General features: G+C 52.1%; 3 protein-coding genes across 4 annotated transcripts; 2 read left to right on the forward strand and 1 right to left on the reverse strand.

Annotated features, from left to right (window-relative positions):
- The first annotated feature begins 101 nt into the window (after window positions 1–101).
- On the forward strand, window positions 102–9,652 carry CETN2 (centrin 2). Of its 2 annotated transcripts, XR_013184284.1 has the most exons (6): window positions 102–189; window positions 881–1,039; window positions 1,735–1,863; window positions 2,479–2,616; window positions 3,024–3,214; window positions 9,634–9,652. XR_013184284.1 is itself a non-coding variant. In XM_054641512.2 (5 exons), exons 1-5 carry the CDS (start codon window positions 142–144, stop codon window positions 3,111–3,113), a joined length of 564 nt encoding a protein of 187 aa, XP_054497487.2. In that variant the 5' UTR covers window positions 102–141; the 3' UTR covers window positions 3,114–3,258. The 2 variants fall into 2 exon arrangements, 1 of the variants encoding a protein (XP_054497487.2); XM_054641512.2 differs by lacking the exon at window positions 9,634–9,652 and having other exon boundaries at window positions 3,024–3,258.
- On the reverse strand, window positions 4,481–10,192 carry LOC129125926 (putative glutamine amidotransferase-like class 1 domain-containing protein 3B, mitochondrial). Its single transcript, XM_054641639.2, has 4 exons — window positions 9,904–10,192; window positions 8,170–8,341; window positions 7,212–7,413; window positions 4,481–5,169 (listed from the first exon to the last, which is right to left on the reverse strand). The coding sequence occupies exons 1-4, from the start codon at window positions 10,009–10,011 to the stop codon at window positions 4,977–4,979; spliced, it is 675 nt and encodes a 224-aa protein (XP_054497614.2). The 5' UTR covers window positions 10,012–10,192; the 3' UTR covers window positions 4,481–4,976.
- A 2,939-nt stretch (window positions 10,193–13,131) lies between these two features.
- On the forward strand, window positions 13,132–21,250 carry LOC129125984 (uncharacterized). Its single transcript, XM_054641693.2, has 9 exons — window positions 13,132–13,192; window positions 14,090–14,203; window positions 15,267–16,952; window positions 17,670–17,769; window positions 18,362–18,510; window positions 18,678–18,790; window positions 19,293–19,382; window positions 20,407–20,529; window positions 21,074–21,250. The coding sequence occupies exons 1-9, from the start codon at window positions 13,132–13,134 to the stop codon at window positions 21,248–21,250; spliced, it is 2,613 nt and encodes an 870-aa protein (XP_054497668.2).
- The last annotated feature ends 1,237 nt before the right edge of the window (window positions 21,251–22,487 follow it).

The raw sequence follows: 22,487 nt of genomic DNA on the forward strand, positions 1-22,487 counted from the left end.
GGTCTAACCCCCCTTCACTCCGGCCAATCGCGTTGAAGGAAGGAGGAGATTCTCCCACGAGCTCATTCACCTTTGGCTCCGCCGTCACGCCAGCCAATAGGAGCGCGCGTTGCCATAGCAGCGGCGTGGGGGCGACAGCCAATGGGAGGGCACGATATTGAGGCTGCCAGGCGCGAAGCCGGCGGGATGGTGAGGGCGGGGAGCGGCTGTGAGGGGCTCAGCAGCGGTCAGGAGGCGGCGAAGGCGCTGAAGGGGCTGCGAGGGCACTGAGGGGGCCTGAGGAGACTCAGAAGCTGGGAGGGGGCTCCAGAAGTGTGAGGGGTCTCAGGGGCTTTGAGGAGGCTCATGGACAGGGAGGGGGCTCAGGGGCCGTGCGGGGGCTCAAGGTTTTGACAGGGGCTCAGGAGCACTGAGGGGGCTCAGGGGTTGTGAGGGGGCCTCAGGGGCAGTGATGAGGGCGCAGGGTTTTGATGGGGGCTCAGGAGCACTGAGGGGGCTCAGGGACCATGGTGGGGCTCAGGGTTTTCACGAGGACTCGGGCTGTGAGAGGGCTCAGAGGCTGTGATGGGAGCCCAGGGTTTTGATGGGAGCTCAGGGTTTTGATGGGGGCTCAGGGGCCGTGATGGGGCTCAGGGGTACTGAGGGGGGCTCAGGGGTCATGACGGGGTTCAGGGTTTTGCCGGGGGCTCGGGGCAGTGAGGGGGCTCAGGAGCACTGACGGGCTCAGGGTCCATGATGGGGCTCTGGGGCTGTGACCGGGACTCAGGGTTTGTGAAGGGGGCTCAGGGGCCATGACGGGGCTCAGGGTTTTGCCGGGGGTTCAGGGGCAGTGCCAGGGCTGAGTCCCCGTTCCCTCCCGACCCCGCTGTTCCGTGCCGAGGCCTGCGGCTTTCAGAAGCCGTCGCTGGGAGCCGCGGCGCAGAGGAAGAAGGCGAATCCCAAGCTGGAGCTGCCGGAGGAGCAGCAGCGGGAGATCCGCGACGCTTTCGAGCTCTTCGACACCGACGGCAGCGGCAGCATCGATGTCAAAGAGCTGAAGGTCGGGGTTTCCGACCTTCCCTGGGGCTGGAGGTCACTGAGGTTTTAAGGGAACAGGGCCATAAATGCTGAAATAACCTCAAAAAGCACTGGAGTTTCCTGGGTTTCCCCCTCCTCCCTCCAGCAGAACACCTGGTGGGCAAAAGGCGCCGTTTTCTCTTTAATTGCAGCTCTTTACTGCTCTGATCCAGTGTGTTTAGGGCCAGGCTGCTCAAAATTCATGTATAATTCTGTGCTTTGTGTCCCAAATCCTTATCTGTGCATAAAACATCAAAAAAAAGGAGTTGTGCCCATTAAAAAGGTGGGGGGGGGGGGGCATTCCCCTCTTGTTGAGGATTTTATGCTTCAATATTATTGTCGTGGTTGTTGTTGCTATTATCTGGCCCTTTATCAAAGGAAGAAAATGTTTTCCCAACAAGATTTTTATCACTAGAATGAAAAATAAACTTACTTAAATTCCCTGTGGTTGATCAGTTAAAGATGGTGAGAGTGTGTGTAGGAAATTCCTGGATTAGCTGGGGGACAATTCCAGAACAGGAATATTTCTATCCCTGTTTTCTGCATCCTGATGTGAGTGCAGAGCAGCTCACTCTCAGCCTGCCCCTGTTTTCTGGGAGAATTTTGGACACTTTTCCCCCCTCTCCTGTGGTTTTGGTGGCAATTTTGTAGGATTTGTAACTTATTTTGTCCTTCCAGGTGGCCATGAGGGCCCTAGGGTTTGAACCTAAGAAAGAAGAGATCAAGAAAATGATCTCTGACATCGATAAGGAAGGGACAGGAAAAATCAGCTTCAGTGACTTCCTGGCAGTGATGTCACAGAGAATGGTATGGATGTTTCACAGCTCCAAAGGGAATTTTGAAGGTGGATCAGGAGCCTTTGTCTCCTTTTGGGTTTATGGGGAGATTAAAGCACTATATACTTTAATCCTAACAATTAAATGTATAAAATTTGGGGTAATCCTTATCGTGGATTCTCTCATTTCTCAGGGAAAAATTAAAATCCTGATATCATTATCAGGTTTCTTTAACAAGCAGAGGTGAATTTTGTGTTGAAAAAAGGGAAAAAAAGTTTTTCTCACAGCTGGAAACCAGCTCAGGCCTGCAGGAAGCTTTTGGAGGGTTGATGTCTGGCATGGGGGTATTCTCTTTCCTTGAATTCTAATTTACAGATTAAATCTCTGGTTTGAAAAATCTTTTCAAAATCCAGGTATTTAATAGCAGAAGACCCTGATAGTGAAAGATATCTGGCTGGCAAGGACATAAAAAAATCCCTGAAATTCTGGAATTCTGGTTGTGTCTCTGTCTGAATTTTATGTGTACTTCCTGCTGGCTGGGCTCCTTTATTTGTCCTTTCAGTCTATCAGATCTTTTATAACTTTGAGTGTCACCTATAACACAACCACTCCTGTTTTACCTTAAATTTGTTCTTTCTTCCTTAAGGCTGAAAAAGATTCCAAAGAGGAGATTCTCAAAGCTTTCAAACTCTTTGATGATGATGAGACTGGAAAAATCTCTTTCCAAAACCTCAAACGTGTGGCCAAAGTGCTGGGGGAGAACCTCACTGATGAAGAGCTGCAGGTTTGGACCTGGTGCTTTTGGGGTCTTTGTGCTGGAGCTGGGAGGAGAATCCTCTCTGTGCTGGTAGGGAGGAATTCCTGGAATCTGTGGGTTTTGAGGTTGAGGATGGGTTGAGCCCACATGGATGTAGGATTGGGATCATCCACTGCAGTTCTGTGCAGTAGCAGTGATGTGAAAGGAATGGCTCTGCTCCAAGCACTTGGTTTCCCCCAGGACTTTCCCTATAATATTTCCTGCTCAGATTTCTCTATAAATACACCCAGCAAAACAGATTTCAGGAAATATTTTATCTGAGCTTGAGCCAACACTGTCCCCCTCCAGCACAGCTAGAGTGGCTGGAATTCTGCATGAATCCAGTGATTCCCAAGAGGCCCCAGACCTGAGTGCTGACCCCAAATCTCTTGCAGGAGATGATTGATGAGGCAGATTGGGATGGGGACGGGCAAGTGAGCGAGCAGGAGTTCCTGAGGATCATGAGGAAGACCGGCCTGTACTGAGCCCAGTGGGATTTATTCCTTGGCACTTGTGTACATCCCTTAGGGAATGGGAGCCTCACTTTTGTGGTGTCTTGATTTCTTTGGAGGCAGCAGAAATACAGGTCAGTTCTCTTGGAAGTGTTTTGTGTAGAATATTTTTATGTTTTAAAGGTGTTTGGGAGCAGTTTGCACCGCTCTGTTTACAGGCAGCAATGTGGTTGCTGGTTATAATGTTTACACTGCTTTAAATACACAAATCACATTTTTGGGACCAAATTCAGATCCTTTTCTGACTAAAAAAATGGGTCCAAACAATTCAGTTTGGTAAAGAGATGACTCAGAACCAGACAGTGTCAATCTATTGCTCATTGTAAATCTACTTTGGGTTTATGTCTTGGTTTGGGCCCTACAGTGAACTCTTTTTATGACATATTTTCAGGAACCACCTTTTTAGAACCTGTTTTATGGGATTATCCCTTCCCCCCCTTTTCTAGGGCATTCTTTAAACTCAAAATAAAAATAAACTGCTGCAATTTACCTTGTGTTCAGTTCACACGGCTAAGGAAAACTTTACAGAAGGAAATTCCCAGTGCTGCTGCTGAGGGCTCTGTGCTTGCAGGAATGCTCAGAGGCTGCAGATGGGATTGGATTTCAAATAAAATCTTATTTTTAAGCCATCAGAGTTGTGGAAAGAGTTTTGATCCCCACTTTGCCAAAAAAAGGTGTGGCCAGGCTGGAGAGGATCCAGAGGCCACAATGATCCAAAGCCTGGGAAGTTCCTATGTGAGGACAGGCTGAGAGAGCTGAGCCTTGGAAGAACTGGGATTTAGGGGACATCTTGTCACCATGTTTGGTATTTGAAGGGTGGCTACAAAGAAGGAGGAAACTCCCTTTTTATGAGGAATCATGGAAAAGACAAGGGATAATCTGTACAGGACAGTCCTGGGCAAATTCTGAATGAGCACCATGGGACAATTTCTGACCATGAGGAAGTCAGCTGTTGGAAGTGGTGGATTCCCTGAGTTTGGGCTCTTTGGGATCCATCAGGACAGGCTGCTGGACATCTTCTCTAGATAGCATTTTTACCAAGAAAGGTTGGACCAGGTGAGCCTTGAGATCCTTCCAACCTGGAATTCTCTGGTCCTGTTAATGCAGGAGAAGAATTTCATCTCTTCCCACCAGAGCTGGCTGGTGACATGGGGCTGGTCCTGCTCTCACCAGTGTCACATTCCTGCTCCAGTCTGGCTTCTGACAAATCCCAGCAAAACAAGGGGGGGCTGGTGCTGGGGATTTCTTCCTGTATCATTTTCCCAACCGACCCAGAGCTTGTCCTGATCCCGAGGGAAAGGCAGAGACAGAAGCAGAGTTCAGAATTCAGTAGAAGCATCAGGTTTTATTTAGTAGCAGAGCTGGGTTCCTTCCTTTGGCCACAATTCAGTGCTCTGAGGGAGGGGTTGGGGAGCAGCTGACCCTGAGCCCTGGGGAGCCTGTGGCAGGGATAGGTGGGATTTTGAGATGGAATTCCTCCCTGTGAGGGTGGGCAGGCCCTGGCACAGGGTGCCCAGAGAAGCTGTGGCTGCCCCGGGATCCCTGGAAGTGTCCAAGGGCAGCTTGGAGCAGCCTGGGACAGTGGAAGGGGTCCCTGCCCATGGCAGGAGCCTGGCACAAGATGAGCTTTAAGGTCCCTCCCAAGCCCCCCATCCCACAGCAGCTCCAGCTCCTGGCAGGGAGTGACGTGTCCATGGCAGAACACACCACCTCCAGGATTGTCCCTCCTCAGCTGCCTCCAGAGCTCTGGGGCAGAGCCCCTGAGTGTCCCTGTAGCTGGTGCTGTGTGAGGGGCAGGGCAGGCTCCCCGGGGAGGAGCTGGGTGCCTGTGGGAGCTCAGGCCAGGCGCAGCACTTCCCTGACCATGCTGCCGATGCCGTCGTGCACCTGGTGGATGGGGGCGTTGCACATGAAGGCGCTGGTGCTCACCAGGAGGTTCCTGGCGTCCACGTGGGCCTCAGTGACCTGGCTGTTGATGTGCCTGCAGCCCAGCTCCTTCATGGCCTCAGCAGTCTTGGCATAAGGCCACCTGCAAGGGAACAGGGAAGGGAAACCTGCAGTGGGTGTAGGAGCATCAGGGGGGTAGCAGGGTCAGGATGGATGGAGATGAGAGATCTCTGAAGCCAGGTCTGGAACTTGGGGTTCATTGCAAAGGGCCTAGGGGCAGGGCCCTGCTGGGAACTGCCAGGCACAGCTCAGTGCAGGACTGAGAGAAGTAAAGAGAGGGGGAGAGAGGATGAGAGGGGAAGAGAGTAAAAGCGTAAGTGAACGAGGTTCCCGTTACAATACAATAAATCATCTTCTGTGTTGAATATTCTGATTCTCACTAACCAATCTAGTACAAGATACAAATCCTATAGCATTTACATACAGCCTATAACAATCATTATATTCCCATACTGTGTTACATTTTAAACCCTAAAAACTCCTCTTTGGACCCCTTATGCCAAGCTAGTAGAATTTGCTCTAACCCTTGGGCCTGTCTGCAAGCAGAGGGTGTTGTTCCATCAAAAGGGGATCACCTTCAGCTGGCCACACCATTATTTTCTAGTTGTTCAGTAACTGAGGTATCTCAAAGCTTGCTTTTATTTCAATCTCACTTAAAGTTTCTATATTCTCAAAATCTTTTTTTAGACAATCATATTTATAAGGCTTTCCTGTTTCCTCTTCCCCAACAGTGGGGAATCTCCTTTATTGTAAATCAAAGGCGACTCTGACAAAGGGGAGACAGAACGATGCATCTGACTCCATCATCAGAAGGCTAATGAATTAATTTATTATACTATACTATGTACATTTCATCTAAATTGAATCTGCCCTGCACTCACTCTTGCTCACAACTGCACAGAACTGCCCTCATCTCTGATTCTCTCGTTACTGTCCCATGACAGTCTGACACACACACACACCTGGCCCTGATAGGCCAAGGGAACAAAACATCCTCACTTTGGGTAAACAATCTCCACATTGCATTCTCCTATAGCACAACACAGGCACAGCAAGCAAGATAAGAATTGTGTTTTCCTTCTTTGCTTGTCTCACAGCTTCTCTCTGTTCAGAGGGCTTGTGAATACCACACTCCTTCACGCTGTGCTTGGGGAAGGGCCAGAGGGAAGATTCTGTGGTCACTGCACAAAACCTGCTCAGCAGGATCCAAATCTGCTTGAGGAGTTTCTCCAGGACTATACAACAGGATAACCTCCTGTTCAAATGAGTTAAACATCTGAAGTAAAGCCAAAATGAGACCTGAAGTTCCACTTTGGATGTTCCACTACCTAATTCTGCCCACTCCAGTGCTCATGTTAATAGGGGTCTGGGAAGATTTGGGTGAAAAGGGACCTCAAAGCCCACCCATTGCCACCCCTGCCATGCCCAGGGACACCTCCCACTGTCCCAGGCTGCTCCATGCTCTGTCCAGCCTGGCCTTGGACACTGCTAGGGATGGAGCAGCCACAGCTTCCCTGGGCAACAATTAGATTTAGGGTGGGTTTTTTCCAGCAGCTTCCTCCAAGTTAGTGAGAAAACTCCTCCCTAGCAAATGCTATCAACATTCCTTGCCTGCCCTTGGGAGAATCCAGTCACAGCTTCCCTGCAGGACTGAACCAGTTTCACTCTCTCCTTCTCTTCCCACCTCAAGCCTTGGGTAACCATCCTGTTCCTGCCTTGGATCTGCTTAGCTTGGAGTCAGCAAAGGCTTTTCCTACCCTGGCTCTGTGAGGGATCAGGGAGGTAAATAATTAATTTAAAATAATAAATTACATTTAAATTAATTTAAAATAAAGTGTCTTATTCAAAGCCATCAGAGTTGTGGAAACAAGTCACAAAAATGCAAACAGATCAGGTGTTACATCATTCCTTCTGCTGTGCTGAGAAATTATAAAATTCCAGAGTTTCTACTTTTCCCTGTTCAGTCCCCAAAAGGGCCGGAAGTGCTGAAAGCCTCACTGAGGCAGCAGAGCTGAGTTCTCAGCAATAGCATTCAGCTCCTTGTGAGCTTCCAGCAGCTGGCCAGGATCCCTGGGGACTTTGGGGGACCCTGGTGTGAGTGTCACCAAGCCCCCGGTCACTCACTGCTCACACTCCGTGTCGTGTCCCACGGTGACCTCACAGCCCGGGAAGATTTTGGCTGCCAGCACTGGGGAGATGCAGCACAGCCCAATGGGTTTGTGGGCAGCGTGGAATGCCCTCAGGACAGCCTCCACCTCTTTGGAGACACTGCAGTTCTTGCCCTGCGTGGCCCAAGTGCTCAGGTTTTTTGCCACCCCAAAGCCACCTGAAGAAAGAGAAACAGTTTAGCAGGAGGTTATATCCAGGGCAGGATTTTTGCCAGGTGTGGCGTGGTGGAATGCTCAGGTGGATGGGGTGGTTGGCAGCATTTGTCTAGTGTCACACACATCTTTTATGAAAAATCTTTTCCTTAGGATTTTTTCTCCTGAGAAGCTGAGAAGCCTCAGGCACAAAATGTAACCAATGGTTATCTGCTGCTGTGGAATGCAACATGGGGAATCTGTGACTGTGTTCACAGGGATCTGAGGATGAGGGAAGAGACGAGGATCTGACTCCATGTTTCAGAAGGATGATTTATTATTTTATGATATATTTTATATTAAAACTATACTAAAAGAATAGAAGAAAGGATTTCATCAGAAGGCTAGCTAAGAATAGAAAAGAATGATTACAAAGGTTTGTGTCTCGGACAGAGAGTCTGAGCCAGCTGACTGTGATTGGCCATTAATTAGAAACAAGCACATGAGCCCAATCCCAGATGCACCTGTTGCATTCCACAGCAGCAGATAACCATTGGTTACATTTTGTTCCTGAGGCCTCTCAGCTTCTCAGGAGAAAAAATCCTAAGGAAAGGATTTTTCATAAAACATGTCTGTGACAGTCCAGAATCAAGAAAAGAACTAAAATTGGCTCTCCTTCCAAGCCCTGCTCCAGCCTGTTCCTCTTCATCCCACAACTCCCACGCCCTTCCAGACCTATGGAATGTGTAAGCTGTGGACAGGCAGACCCCAGACAGTCCTACCTGGGATGATGAGGGCATCCAGCCCCTTGACATCCAGCGTAGCCAGGTCCTTGATGTTGCCTCTGGCTATCCTGGCACTTTCCACCAGGACATTGCGCTGCTCCGCCGTGGGCTGCCCCTTCACGTGGTCCACCACATGCATCTGGGGGATGTTGGGAGCATAAACCTCAGCCTGGAGTGAGGGGAGAGGGTGTTATCCTTCAGAAACGATGGAGAAACGTGGAAAGGCACAGGCAGTGAGTGGGAATGCTGAGGGGCTTTCTTGGGAAAGAGCTGGCATGGAGGAAGGAGGGAAGGGAGGAAGGAAACTTTCAGTGGTTTGTGCCCAGAACTGCTAGTCTGGGGGGCTGAAGAGTCCATCCATATCCCAACAAATCCCTCTTGCAGGGTGACCACCCAGAGAGCTGCTGTCCCACCCCATCTCCCACAGGACTTGGAGTTTCCTCTCCCTACCAACTTGCCCAAAGCCAGAGTGTTTTTCTGGAAAATGCTTTCCCTTCCTTTAGCACTTTCAAGCTCATATGCAGAAATTAAGAGTGGAGGGTGGTGAACAGATTTTGGGACTGTCCCACCTGTGCAGCTCTGGGGCCCACAATTTAAGCAGGATTTAAGGAACACCTGGAAGGAAGGAATGTCCTGTGAGGAGCAGCCGAGGACTTTGGAATTATCTAGGTGGGAGACAAAGAAGCTGAGAGGCAACCTCATGGCAGCTTCCCGTGAAGAGGGAGGTACTGAGCCCTGCTCCCTTGCAGCTGAAATATTCCATTCTAGGCTGACCTTAGAAAAGGAACGATTGAAATGACGCCCGAGTTTCCTCCACTAGAGGCCCCTGGCGATCCAGGGATGAGGGAGGGAGGGACGGGCTCCGAGCCTGCTGGGCTGGGATATGGCAGGAGGGAAGGACTGCACCCGCTCCAGGAGAGGAATAGGCAAAATTACACGGAGTGGAGAAAACGTCTGGCCAAGGCTTATCCTGGAGCCAACAGCGAGGGCAGGGTTGGAATAGTTTGGGACTGGGGGGGGGCTGGCACGGGAAGGTCACCCCTGTGCCTCTGTGTTCCACACAGCAATTCCCATTCCCAGGGGAACGGCTCCGACCAGACCCGTGGGTGGTTCACAGCTGAGTGAGATGCTCCAGGGGCTTTCCTTCCCTCCTTCCCCAGTCTCACGGAGCGGCTCTCCAGACTTTTAGAGCAGCTGCACCTTTTTTACCACTCAGGTTTAACTCACGAACCCCTGTCTGTTCTCTCATCCCTGTAAGTGTCCCAGCCCAGGCTGGACAGGCTTTGGAGTACCCTGGGATAGTGGAAGGTGTCCCTGCCCATGGCAGGAGATGGGAATAGATGAGCTTCAAAGTTCTTCCCAACCCAAACCATTCTGGGATTCTCTGATTCTATTTTCACTTCTACTCTTTGAATGTTTTAAAAATATGGATTCAAACAGCCCAAACTGTCTTTTAAACAGAAGTAGCAGGAGAGAAAAGAGGACGTGAAGCCAGAAGCAAAGAGAGAAGGCATTCAGGAAAGTCTGTTGGGGATTTGGATGCAGAGCCCCACACCAATCCCTGTGTACAGCACAGCTGAGCAGGGAGCTCTCCACACCACTCCCAGTGACTGCAGGCACCGCTGCTGCTGCTTGGCTTTTGGGGAGCTTGTGTCAGAGACAAGGAGGGAAGAGGATGAGGAGCAGAGCCGGGACAAGGAGCCCGGGCAGGACCCTGCCGGTGCCTCTTACCTGAGCCCCCTCCCGGCTGAGATGCACCAGCACCGCGGACGCCTCGTGGATCTCGCTGCCGTCGAACACCCCGCAGCCAGCCAGCACCACGGCCACCCGCTTGGCCATGGTGGCCCTGGAGCAGCGGAGTCCCCGGAGAGCCCCGGCCGCTGTGAGCGCCGCTCGCGGCCCCAGCCCTTTATAGCGCCAGCCCTCCCCAGGAGCAGGTGGGGCCTCGAGGGCTGCGCTCAGTTCCTTACTGGCAGGGAGGTTTTATTTCCAGTCCCACAGGCAGGGCATATAAATATTATTTGTTTCCTCAACTGGCTGCTCCCTTACAGATCTTCCTCCCAGCACGTTGTCTGCAGAGCAGCCCCAGCTGACATGCCCTGCTCAACAGAGCAGCTGTGTTTTTCCTCCTCGGCTGTTGATTTTCCATTCTAGTTCAGTCTGAAGCACCAAAACCTTTGCACAGGAGATGGTATCAAAGGGAGCCAGGATTTCAGCCAGTGCATTCCCCTCTCTGACCCATTCTTTCAACCCTGCACTGCATAGGCTGCTTCAGACTTTTAACACCAACATTTGCTTTTTGGATCCTGAATGTTCCTTCCCTCAGATCCCATCTCTCAGAAGGGGATATTTTACACTTTGCTGCAGTTGTTTGCTGGCTTTTGCACTCTGAGTTTAGAAATTAATGAAGTTGTAGAGTTGGAAGGGACCTCACAATGTCCAACTCCTGGCCCTGCATGGGCACCCCAACAATCCCACCCTGTTCCTGAGAGCATTGTCCAAGCACTTCTTCATCTCTGGAATAATGGGATTCTTCATCAACAGCACCATCTCTCCATTTATTTAATTCCAGGGAGGTGGCACTGGGAATTGGAGGAGCCCTGAGCTCTGGAGGGGTCCTTGGAGCTGAATTCAGTGTCTGGAGCTCGTTCCTCCCACCCTGGCTCTGCTCTCATGGAGATGATCCTGTACCTGCCTATTTCAGCCTGGCCCTGGTGAAATAACTGTGCCCTGTGGAGGCTGAGAGAATAAAAAACTCCCACAACATGGCTGCAGGGTGTTTTTCAGGGGTTATTTATAAGACATGTTCCTTGGGGCTCTGCCATTTCTGGGAGAGACATGAAGCACATCCTGTGGGTAATGAACTCGTGGCTTGGCAAGGTGTTCAGTCAGGGCAGGCCTGAGGAGGAGGCTCACTGCTGCTGCTTGGGACTTCATTTATGGCATGTTTCTCCCAAAATGAGGCATTTCAGGCACCCAGCTGCTACCTGAACAAGCAGGAACAAGAAATGTGTGACAGAGGCCTTGCAGTCCCACTAACCCAACCCAGACTGTGCCTCTCAGTTACATTTATTGCCCAGACCAGGAATTAAATTGAGATATGCATAAAAAACACCCAAAGCCTTTCCCCTGTTTTTGTTTTGCTATCTAAGGAATCCTAACTATGGTTTAAGGGTATATTATTTCCTCTTGCATGGAAAAACAACCGAGTGATGTTGCAACCTGAACAGGTAAATTCTCCTTCCTGCAGCTGCTTCAGGAGCAGTCCTGCTAGCCATGGAACAAAGGTAGCCAGAGGCTGAGGATTCCCACAGCCTGCCTGCTGTAAACCACATCAGTCACCCCTGCCTGGTGTAAACTGGCTGGGCTGGTTCCCCTCACGGGGGGAATTGGTGCAACTGGACCAGCCAGGCTTGTTTCCTCCCCTTGGGAAAACATCTGTCACAACAGACATGTCAGCCCTTAATATCTCTCTGCAAGGGAGAGATGAATGATAAATGACATTTCTCAGCTGGGTTATTCCAGCCTGGATGGCCTTGTCTGTACACATTTGTTGTGGGCTTTGGTAATAACAAGTGGCTTTAATCTGCATTAAGGTTCTAGTGAGGAGGGGTGGGAAGGGACCCTCTTTGTGCAGGGTGAGCACAGTTAGAGATGCCAGGAAAGTTTGGGAGCAGTGAAGGGGATCCAGCTGGATCCAGCTGCCATTGTGCTGCAGCTGGCTCAGGGCAGGAGGAGCAGGGGCCTGATGAGCAGAGGGCCTGATGCTCTGGGGTTCTTCGGGATGCTGTCCCAGCTCCAGCACCCCTTGGATGATCCCACAGGCCTGACTGTGAGCTCAGTCAGTGCAGCTCCCAGCCCATTCCCAGCAGCTTTCCTGTCCTCCTGCCCTGGCTGTGGAACAGGATTTATGGGAAATCATAATTCTGCTGAGGGGAGCATCAGAGGAGCTCTGCAGAGCCATCCCTGGGCAGCCCAAGAGTATCAGTGCAAAGCTCTGCATGCTGTTCTGCACTTTTTACCTTGTCAGGAGAGTGGGATTTGCTTTAACTGGAGCTGAGTCCCCCAAGGGAGCAGTCCCTACACTGCTCCATCCCCACAAACAACACAACAGAGGAACCAAGCTCTGTCAGCTCTCACAGAATATGACAATCCCCACCTGAGCCATGACTTGACATGATCCCCAGGCCAGTGCTTTCTGCAGCCTTCCCTCCATCCATAAACACCTTTGTGCCCTGACCACGCATTCCCCATGAGGAGCAGCAGGAAGCTTCCCACAGGTCCTTCATGTCCCCTTTGGGACACAATCCTGGCAGTGTTGGACACTCACTCCTGACCTGGAAAGCCAGCGAGGCTCCCCATGGCTGGAGGAGCTGGATGTGGAGTGGCAGATGGACAGAAGTCACCTTTAAGGGAATGGCACTGAGTCTGCCCTGGGTTTGCCCAGCTCAGGGGGCTGGTGCCAGGCATTCAGAGCTGAGACAGGGACAAACAGCAGGCCCGTGGCCAGTGTGAGGAGAAACAAGTGGTCCCCAAGGAGCTGCTGGGCTTGCAGAGGGCTTGTTTGCTTCATCAAGGTGGATGCTTGCAACAACCTTCATTTTAACCAGTGTAATTTCCTCACTGGCAGGAGCAAAAAAAGGTAGCAACAGCAATAAACTCTCAGCCTTATTTTTCAAGTGTCTTTTTGAACAAGGGTTAATCAACAGTAAAATTAAGAGGCCCCTGGAGGGAGCTACCAGCAGCCCACGCTGACTCACAGCCCCAAATTTACTGCAGCCAGAACTTCGTTTGCATTTCCTCCCGCTTGCAGAGAGGAGCAGGAACAGAAGAGGTTTGTAGGGAAAAGGGGTGGAGAGCAGGGAGGACCGGCGGCAGCGGCGATGGTTTGGTTATAAAGAGCATGGGAGGAAAGAGAGGCAGCAGTGCAGCCCTCGGCCGGGGCTGCGGCGCGCAGGGATGGGCGACAGCGGGGCTGAGTCACTGCATTCCTGCATCGGGCTCCTGGGCATTTCCGCAGGTAGGGACCGCTCCTGGCATCCTGGCACGGGACACGGGCTTGGGACGAGCTTTCCGGGACACCCTCCTTTTCCGAGGGGGCTAAGGAGGCTGTTTATCCTCAGGCTTCTCTGCCTAGGGTGAGCTTTTCTATCCAGAGATCTCTGCGCCTGCTTTGGCGGCCAACAAAATATTTGTGTTGGCTTCCAAGGGTTGGCCTGAAGTTTTGTACTCGTTCCACGCTGGGTGGGAAGCAAATCCAAACTTTTTTATAGTCACTGTAGTAAATCATCTCGGTTTGGATGCAGTTTCCTCCCCTTTCCTTTTCCAGCCCTGCTCCCCATGGCTCTGTTTTCTGTGTTCACTCCCTTTCACTTGCTCCTCCTTTGTGTTCCATCTTCCTGGATTTTTTCAGCTGGTTTTCCTTCAGTACAAGGCTGGAGGGATCAGCTGCAGGGTGTGTTGTCTGTCTGCTTTTTGTATAACTGGAATAATGGATTTTTACCTTTACCTGGCAACAGGGGAGCACTTTCAGACTCTTTCATACATTCCCAGGATGGCTTGGGTTGGAAGGGACCTTAAAGATGATCCAGTTCCATCCCCTGCCATGGGCAGGGACACCTTCCCCTCGACCAAACTGCTCCAAGCCCCAGTATCCAACCTGACCTTGATGGGATGGGGCACCACAACCTCTCTGGGCACCCTCAAGTGACTAATTCCAAACTTTTTTAAACCAGGCACCCAGAAAGAAGTGAGACCTTGGGCACAAACCGAGTCACAGTCCCCCAGCTCCTTAGGCTTTCCTATTTGCAGATCTTGCACTGTTATTTTCCCTCTGTTCCCTGCTCTGTCTGCCCTGATTCTCCCCTGGTTTTGGGCCAGGTTTACAGGCTCTGTGTGTTTCCCCCGTGTCCCACAGGCTCTCTCCTGCTGGCCGTGCGTTTCTATAGCTCCGCGCGAGCGGCCCCGCTGATCCCCAGCACGGCTCTGGGGGTCCTGCTGCTGCTTGTGTCGGCTCTCCTGGCCTATGCAGGTAAGACCTGGGGCTGGCCAGCCCCAAACCTCCCTCCCACAGCTGTGCACATCCAGCTCTGCTCTGCCCACAGGATACAAACCATGGCAGCCTTGCTGGGCCAGTCATCCCTGCTTCCAGAGGAGTGTGTTGTCCAGAGCAGCTGTGGCTGCCCCTGGATCCCTGGAAGTGTCCAAGGCCAGGCTGGATGAGGCTTGGAGGGACCCTGGGATGGTGGAAGGTGTCCTTGCCCATGGCAGGGGGGGGATGAGCTTTGAGGTCTCTCCCAACTCAAGCCATTCAATGGCTCTGTGTCAGCGCAGCAAATTTTCCCTCTATAGGCAAGAGAAGAAATCAATGTTTGTTTTAAACAAATGCTCTACCAGGAACTTGGAGTTTTAACACATTTCTGAGATATTCATCATCATTTCTGAGAGTGCTTTCAGCATGCATGGATTGAAATGTCCATGGGTAAATGCCTCTACTTACCTGAGAGAAGAAAATCACTGCCTAGGACAAAACCCACACTTTCTAGAATGAATGTTGAATTATTTATTCTTTGTAACTCATAGCAGCATAAAATCACAGAATCATCAAATCACAGAATTGTTCAGGTTGGAAAAGACCTTGAAGATTGTCAAATCCAGCCATCAGCCAGCACCACCACCATGGTCACCACTAAGCCATGTCCTCAAGTGCCACATCCGTGTGTCTTTAAACACTTCCAGGGATGGGGAGTCCACCACTGCCCTGGGCAGCTGTGCCAAGGCTGGGACAACTTTTTCCAGCAGAAATTTTCCCTGATACTCAATCTAAACCTCCCCTGGCATTACTTGAGGCCATTTCCTCTTGTCCTGACTCTTGTTCCCTGGGAGAAGAGCCTGACCCCTCACTACAAACTCCTTCCAGGTAGTTGTAGAGTGGGATAAGGTCCCCCTGAGCATCCTTTTCTCCAGGACAAATCCATCATCAAGCAGGGCCTGTGCTGATCCTTGCCCCATAGTGATCCTGCTCCCCGCCTTTCCTAACCCCTGCTTCCCACACCCTGTCCAAAACCACAGCCCTGTCTCCGTTTGCTCCGCAGGGGTCCGGAGGAGCCTCAGGAACGCCTCGCTGCTGGTGGCGCTGTGCCTGACCCTGTCAGCCCTCTGGAGTGGCTATGGAGTGATCCTCATCCTGGCAGGGCAGGGAGCGCTGCCTGGCCCGGGGGATGCCCGCGATGCCCTGGTGCCAGGCCTGGCCACCTTCACCCTGGCCCTGCTCCTGCTGGCCGTGGTGGGCTTCCTGTGTGGGGAGCCCCTGCTGGGCCTGGTGGCCGCTGCTGTGTCCCTGGCCAGTGCCCACGAGGTGGCCCTGCACTGCAGCTCCTCGCTCGGGCCCTCGGCCGTGGCCTGCGGTCACCTCAGCGTCTGCTTGGTCGGGGGCTACTTTGCCCTGGGGAGGATCCTCCGCCTCCTGACCAAAGGGAGCCTTGCCCTCCCTGGCACGGATCTCTCTGAGAGGAAGGCCCAGGAGCAGGGCCGGGGCAGCGCTGGCAGCACCAACCCCTTTGCAGCCCCCGGGCTGCTCCTGAACATGCTGTCAGCCAGTGTCTTCTGCTGCAGGCTCCTGGGGGTCACCCACAGACTCTTCCTGGGCCATGTGCCCTGGCTGTGGGCAGCTGGCACCTACCAGATTGGCATCTGTGTGCTGTCCTACCGTGCAATGGACGCTCTCATGGCCACGGCCTTTGGCTTCACTTCCATCCTCAAATTCGCTGCAGGTTACTGCCTCCTGTACCCCGCCTGGCAGCCAGAGGAGCCGTCTCTCCCAGCCCCATTCCTGGTGGTTTTCTCCATTCTTTTTGCTGTCTTGGCTCTTTTTCTCTCCCTTCAGAGCCCTGTGGATGGTCTGTACTTGCTGGTTTTTGTCACCTACTGCATTGCCTTGGCTTGCAGCCCCAGGGGTTTTTTTGCAGGTGGCCCCCAAGGTGTGGCTGTGGCCATCTTTGTGTCCTCGGCCTTGGTGGCTCTGATTCACCTGTACAATGTGAGGGCCAGGGCCAAGATCCCAACAGGGAAGGGTGCTGTGAAGGCCCTCCTTGCTCGCAGCAGCCTCCTGAAGCTCCGGGAGGGGCCAGACCTTCATGACCCCTACCTGGGCTATTCCAAGTATGCTGATGCAGAAGTTCTTACCTATGCCTGCAGTGTCCTGGCTTCTTTTGTTCTAACAGCCTCAGGAGACCCCCAGGCTCCTCTTGCCACCGTGGTCATTCCATGGGTGGTGGTAGCTGGTGGGGTCCTGAAGCTCCTTGGTGGCTCAGTGGCCTTTGCTCGGGGTAAAACCCTGGAGAGCAGTGCCTTCATCCTCTACTCTGTCATGTGGATCATCTGGGGCCTGACAAGGTACAGCGGCCTCTGTGGCACTGCCAGAAGCTTCCATGCAGCCACGGGCATAATTTCCTTCATGCTCTTCAACTGCTTCATTGTCTTCTGCTCAGTCTTCTTAAACATGGCCTGGTTCTTCTACTCCCTCACGTTCATGCTCATCGCTGTCAGCTTCCTGCTGGATGCCATCCATGCTCTTCCCACTGGATACGACATTGCTGCCACCCTCATCTTTGGGCTGGTCAGCTTTTACTGCTTCCTGGCTGCCCTGGCCAGCAGCACCTTTGAGGGTTGCTGCTTGCCCATGGGGAGGCCCATGGTGCAGCTCAGTGGTGTCGGGGCAGGAACGACCAAGTGCCTTCACCTGCCTGCCAGGAAAGCTTCCTCAGTCAAGAGAATTGCAGGTAAGGGGAAAACAGAGGGCAGGATGTGGGGATGGAGGGGAAATTCTGGGAGGTTTTGTAGCAGAACACTCTTAGAAGAACATTATCCCAATCAGAGAATCACAGAATGGTTTGAGTGGAAAGGACCTTAAAGCCCACCTTGTTCCATGGGCAGGGACACCTTCTACTAGACCAGGTTGCTCCAAACCCCATCCAACCTGGCCTTGATGTGGAAACCTGGATGATGTGGTGATGTTTTGGTAAAGTGGGCCAAGTTACAGGAGTCATGAGCTGAGTAGGGCAGCGTATCTCCTGCTGTGTCTCCTGCATCATTTCCCTGTGTCCTCATCTGCTCTGAGACCCAGGAATCCTCCAGGCTGAGGCTATCACCCAAAGCTTTGCACAGAGAGAGCAGAGCCAATGCTTGGTCCTTGCTCTTTCCACTCTGGCCCAGAATTCCCCTAAATTCCAGATATCCCCTTGGGAAAATGCACTGCCAGAGCTGGGGAGAGGAGAGGAGAGGAGAGGAGAGGAGAGGAGAGGAGAGGAGAGGAGAGGAGAGGAGAGGAGAGGAGAGGAGAGGAGAGGAGAGGAGAGGAGAGGAGAGGAGAGGAGAGGAGAGGAGAGGAGAGGAGAGGAGAGGAGAGGAGAGGAGAGGAGACTGTGTGGCAGTTCTGCCATGGGAATTACACCCCTGCCCTGTCACTCAAGGCTCGTGCCCTGTTCCCATGCCCACAGATATCCTGAGGAATGGTGGCACCTGTGGCATCCCCACGGACACCGTGTACGTGCTGGTGGCCGCCTGCAGCCGGCCTGATGCTGTGGAGAAAGCTCACCGGTGAGTGCTGGCACCTGGGCTGGCCTCCAGAACCCAGAGCTGCTGCTGAGTGCTGGCTGCAGCACCCACTGAGAGCAAGGCAGCTCAGCCTCGGTGGGAACAGCAAGGGAGGGAGAAGATCCAGGTGAGGAAAGGAAGGAATTGAGCTGTGGTTGTGTTCTGGGACACTGAAGGCTGATGGAGCTGGGTAACTTGGACACCACAAGAAACCCAAACCACTTCTGGCAAACGGGGCAGGGGTTATTGTTCTTACTTGGAGGTATGTGTTGCCACAACAAAACCCCTCTGGTGTAAACTGGAGCCTCTCATATGGGTGGGGTTTCCTCAGAATTTGGGCTGTTGGGACCTTTACCCATCACTACACAAGAAGTTAAAGCCTTGATTTGGAAATAGACATTCCTGATTGGGAGTAGCCATTAAAGTTCCTTCCCACACAGTCTGTGGTTGAACAGTCCTACTTCTTCTCCAGACTGGTGACCTGGGGCAGAGCCTGCACACCTTCTCTTAGGTCTAGACCTCTCCAGCAGTTTCTTTTCCTTGAATTTAAATCCTCATCTTACTTCCAGCCTCACCTTTTCTTCCCTTGTTCCAGGTCCAAGCGCCAGGCTCAGGATCGCCCCATGTCCCTCTGGATTTCCAGCCTAAAGCAGCTGGAACCTGCCAAGCACTTGTTCACTCCCCTCCTCTGGGACTTCATGGAGGCTGCCTGGCCATCTCCCATTAGCTTGGTCATTCCCAGAGGTGAGGAAATGCTGTTAATTCCAAGCTCTCTGGAGAGCTTTGGGTTTGAAATTCCCAAACCTGTGAACCCCTGCAACACCACATGTTCCATAGGGATATTCCCGTTACAATGATCATGTTTGGGCTGATGTAAACCTCCAAGTGCTGAGTGACTCTGCTTGGTGCAGGTGAATGGGTGGATTTCCTGGGAATGAAGGACTCTGCTAAGTACGTTGGGACCCCTCAGAGTGTGGCCATCCGCATTCCCGACTGCTCTGTCACCACACACCTGATCGACCTGGTGAGTCACAGCACCTCAGCCCCGGTGACCTGAGCCCTTCTCTGAGAAGGGCTGGGGCCTGCAGGCAGCTGGGAAGGATCTTATGGCAGCAAAGAGGGGAAAAGGAGCTACCACCAGGTCAAGAAATCAGGAGAATACCCTTAACAGACACAGTTTAATTTCCAACATAGAACACTGTTGAAAGCAGGGACTTCTCTGAGGCTGGAATAACTTCAGAAGGTGCAGAAGGTGGCCACAGGAGCTGTGATACCCTGAGTGTTCTAGGTCTAGGCAAGTGCTATTGCTGGAAAACAAGATGTCATTTCATGGCCATCATCACTAAACCCAAATTTGTCAGTGCTAGTCACTCTAACGCAGTTTGTTGGGACTCTGGTTGCCTGCAAAAAAAGTGCCTCACCTGCGTGAGCCACACTGAGCTCTCTTCAGAGTTACAGATGAAGTTCAGAGCTCAAGGCACCTAAAGTCCTGCTCAGAGCTTTGACTCCCGTTCTTCTGTCACCAGGTTGGCCCCATTGTGGTCACATCAGCCAACCCAACAGGAGAGGCTGACACGACCCACCACAACCAAGTGTATGCCAAGCTGGGAGATAAGGTAACCAAGAGATGGGGATGGAAAAGTGCAACCACTTTGTTTCCAGAAGGCAAATCAGTAGCTGGTATCAGGAATCTGGGAAAGCCTCTAACTTAAAAAATCTCATGGATGCTCCTCATGCTGGTGTCAAAGAGAAATAAGAGTTTAAAGCACAGGTCTTGGTGCGAAACCAAAACTCTTCTGCTTTACACACTGTAGTTATGGCTTGGCAATGTGAGTGGGTTCATATTCCAGCATGGGATAATGGGAGCAATAAAAAAATCATTCTTGCTTACAGGCAAGCAAGTCCTGGTGCCTGGATGTGCCAGGGCTCCAGCTGGCATTGGGCTGGGGCTGGTCTAAAACTGGTGCCGATCCCTGAACTCAGGGACTCCCATCTAAGGCTGGGGCTGGTCTAAAACTGGTGCCAAGCTCCAAAATATTGCTGGCACTTAGAGCTTTCATGGAAGTGCCATGGTCATGGCCTTTCATTGTTTAGGTGGGAGATCAGGAAAGGTTCTTCCCCCAGAGGGTGCTGGCACTGCCCAGGCTCCCCAGGGAGTGGGCACAGCCCCGAGGCTGCCAGAGCTCCAGGAGCCTTTGGAAGGGTGGAATTGTTGGTGTGGAGGGCCAGGGGTTGGACTGATGGTACCTGTGAATCCTTTCAACTCTGGGTTTCACTGCTGAATTCTGGGGGGTTTACATTTTGTGTCATCGTGGCAGCTTTAAACAAGAGGTGGTGCAAATCTACCACCTCTAACTCCTCAAAAATCAAAACTTCATACACATTTTCTTTGTGGATGGGACTTCTCCAGAGCTCTTTGACTGCTGTAAACCTGCCTGTGCTGTGCTGTGCTACTGACCTGCACCCCACAGAGCTCTCCCTTGTCCTTGCTTTGAGGTTCATTCACTCCAAATCTAGCACTGGTGTCACTGCAGCAGGGCAGGAAGGAGCAGCATTGCCTTTGATGAGAATTATTTACTGTTGGGAAGGAAAACTCTCCCTTTCCAAGGGGAATTTGGTGTGGAAATCTGCTGGTTTTAGGTGGATGCAGTTCTTTGTGCTGGGCCTTCTCCAGAGAACATTGCCTCCACCGTGGTGGACTGCACCAAGATTGACAGTGGGAGCATTGGATTCTTCCGAGTCGGCATCATCCCCAAGTCTCAGGTGAAATTCAGCTGGATTTCATTTCCATTCCCTTTCTCCCTTGAATGAGTTTCAGCCTGGGGCTTCCTAATTCAGTAAGGAGACCAAGAAGTCTGTGATAGCACAAGGAGTTATTCCAGGCTGGTGTGAGGGACAAGAGCAGAGCTCCATGCTTCTGTCCTGATCTTGCTCTGGAGCGCTGGAGCACTTCTTAGGAGCTGGGGAATGGGCAAGGTGGGGCTGATTCATCCATGGAAAAGGCTCTGAGATCCAAGGTCATGGACCTCTGTGGGGCAGGCTCTCCAAGTTCACCCATCCCAGAGACCTCTGAGTGCAAAAATGATTTGTGTCATCCCAAAACCGAGCCAGACACTTGAAAGAGAAGATCTTGTGGAAGGTGTCCTTGGCCAGGGGGAGAAGATCTTGTAGAAGGTGTCCTTGCCCCCCTTAAGGGTCACTTCCAACCCATTATTTTATGATTGTTTGATTATTTCAACAGCTGGAGAAGAAATCAGTGCTCTCCCCTAATTCCTAACCTACTCCCAGCTGTGTCTACTCATTCCAGGTGCTGCAAATCCTGGAGCAGGTGCAGAAGAAACACCTGGTGGTCCCTAGCAGTGGCCCTTGCCCCACAAAAGGCTGGGAAGAGCTCCAGAGTCGTGGCCATGCTGTGCCCAACGGGGTGGGCAGAGCTGCCTTGGTGGAGCCGGATCCCGATCCCGAGCATCACACCCGCTTCTGACTGCCACAGCTCCGTGCTCAGCGGGACAGCAGCTGCTGGAAAATGCCATTTCGGCCAAATTGGGCAATGGGAGAGGCTCCCCAGCTGCAGGGGTGCCTCATTCATCTTCCTATGGACCCTGCTCAAATATCCCAGTGCGGTGCTGCCTGGCAGACCCCAGGCACCCAGCAGGAACATCTTCCCTTAGGGACACTGCCAGCTTTCCCTGGAGATCAGCCACGGCCAAAGCAAGCTTTCCTTTGGTGATAGCTGGCCCAGAGTGACAGAGCTTCATCCCTGACACTGGGAGGGAATTCCATGGATTTGGGGCATGGAGTGAGACCAAGGGGTGCAGAATTACCTGGTGGGGGAAAAACACTGCATGAAACTTGAATCACACAGAATCCTTTAGGTGGGAAAAGAGCTCTCCAGTCCTTGAGTCCAGCTGTCCCCCCAGCACTGCCAGTGCCCCCTGACCCGTGTCCCCAAGTGCCACTCCACGTGGGGAAGGAGGAGGGGAGATGTGTCCAGGTGCTTTGCTGGTGGATCCAATGGACTTGGCAGAGTCTGGGCTGGGAGCTGGGGGTGTCTCCTGCTGTGTTCTCTCCAGAAGGGAGGTCACCCGTGTTTGACCCCTCTTGGGAGGTCTTTCCTCTGTTGGGAGAACCCAACACTCCAAAGAAAAGCCATGACCTGAGGTGCCATTTCTGTATTTCACACTCGGTGTCAGGGTGGAATTCCCATCTGGATGACTCCAATATTATATCCTTAAAGGTGCTGGAGCTTTAGGGAAGACCCTCCCTTCCCATGTTAGGAATTTCAGGAGGGCAATCTCCATGTGTTTGAGGATGCCAGGAGCTGGTCTCTTGCCTTACAGCCCAACTCTTCCTATCTCACGGCACATTTCCTCCAGAGTGCAAATTCCATAGGATCAAAGGAAGGAATTCCAGCCACTCCAGGCAGTCATTTGTCTTCTCCAGCTTCTCTGCAAGTTCCTGAAGTACAGGGAAGGAGTTGGAGATGTGCTCACCCATGACCTTACTGGCATCACTGGGACATGGTGGGATGGCTCCTGGAGTGCAGCAATGGGAGGATGTGGACTTTTTAGGAAAGACAGGCAGTGTGGAGAGGTGGCTGCTGAGCAGGAGGAGTTGGGAAGGAGTCTCAAACCTTCATGAGGAGTTTTCCTTGGCAAACACTGCAGTTATGGCTTGTTTCATCTCCAAAAACTGCTGGTCTTATTCTTACCTGACTCAGG

The sequence above is a fragment of the Agelaius phoeniceus genome, chromosome 14 (genome assembly GCF_051311805.1).
Source record: "Agelaius phoeniceus isolate bAgePho1 chromosome 14, bAgePho1.hap1, whole genome shotgun sequence".
In the NCBI taxonomy this organism is placed as follows: domain Eukaryota; kingdom Metazoa; phylum Chordata; class Aves; order Passeriformes; family Icteridae; genus Agelaius; species Agelaius phoeniceus.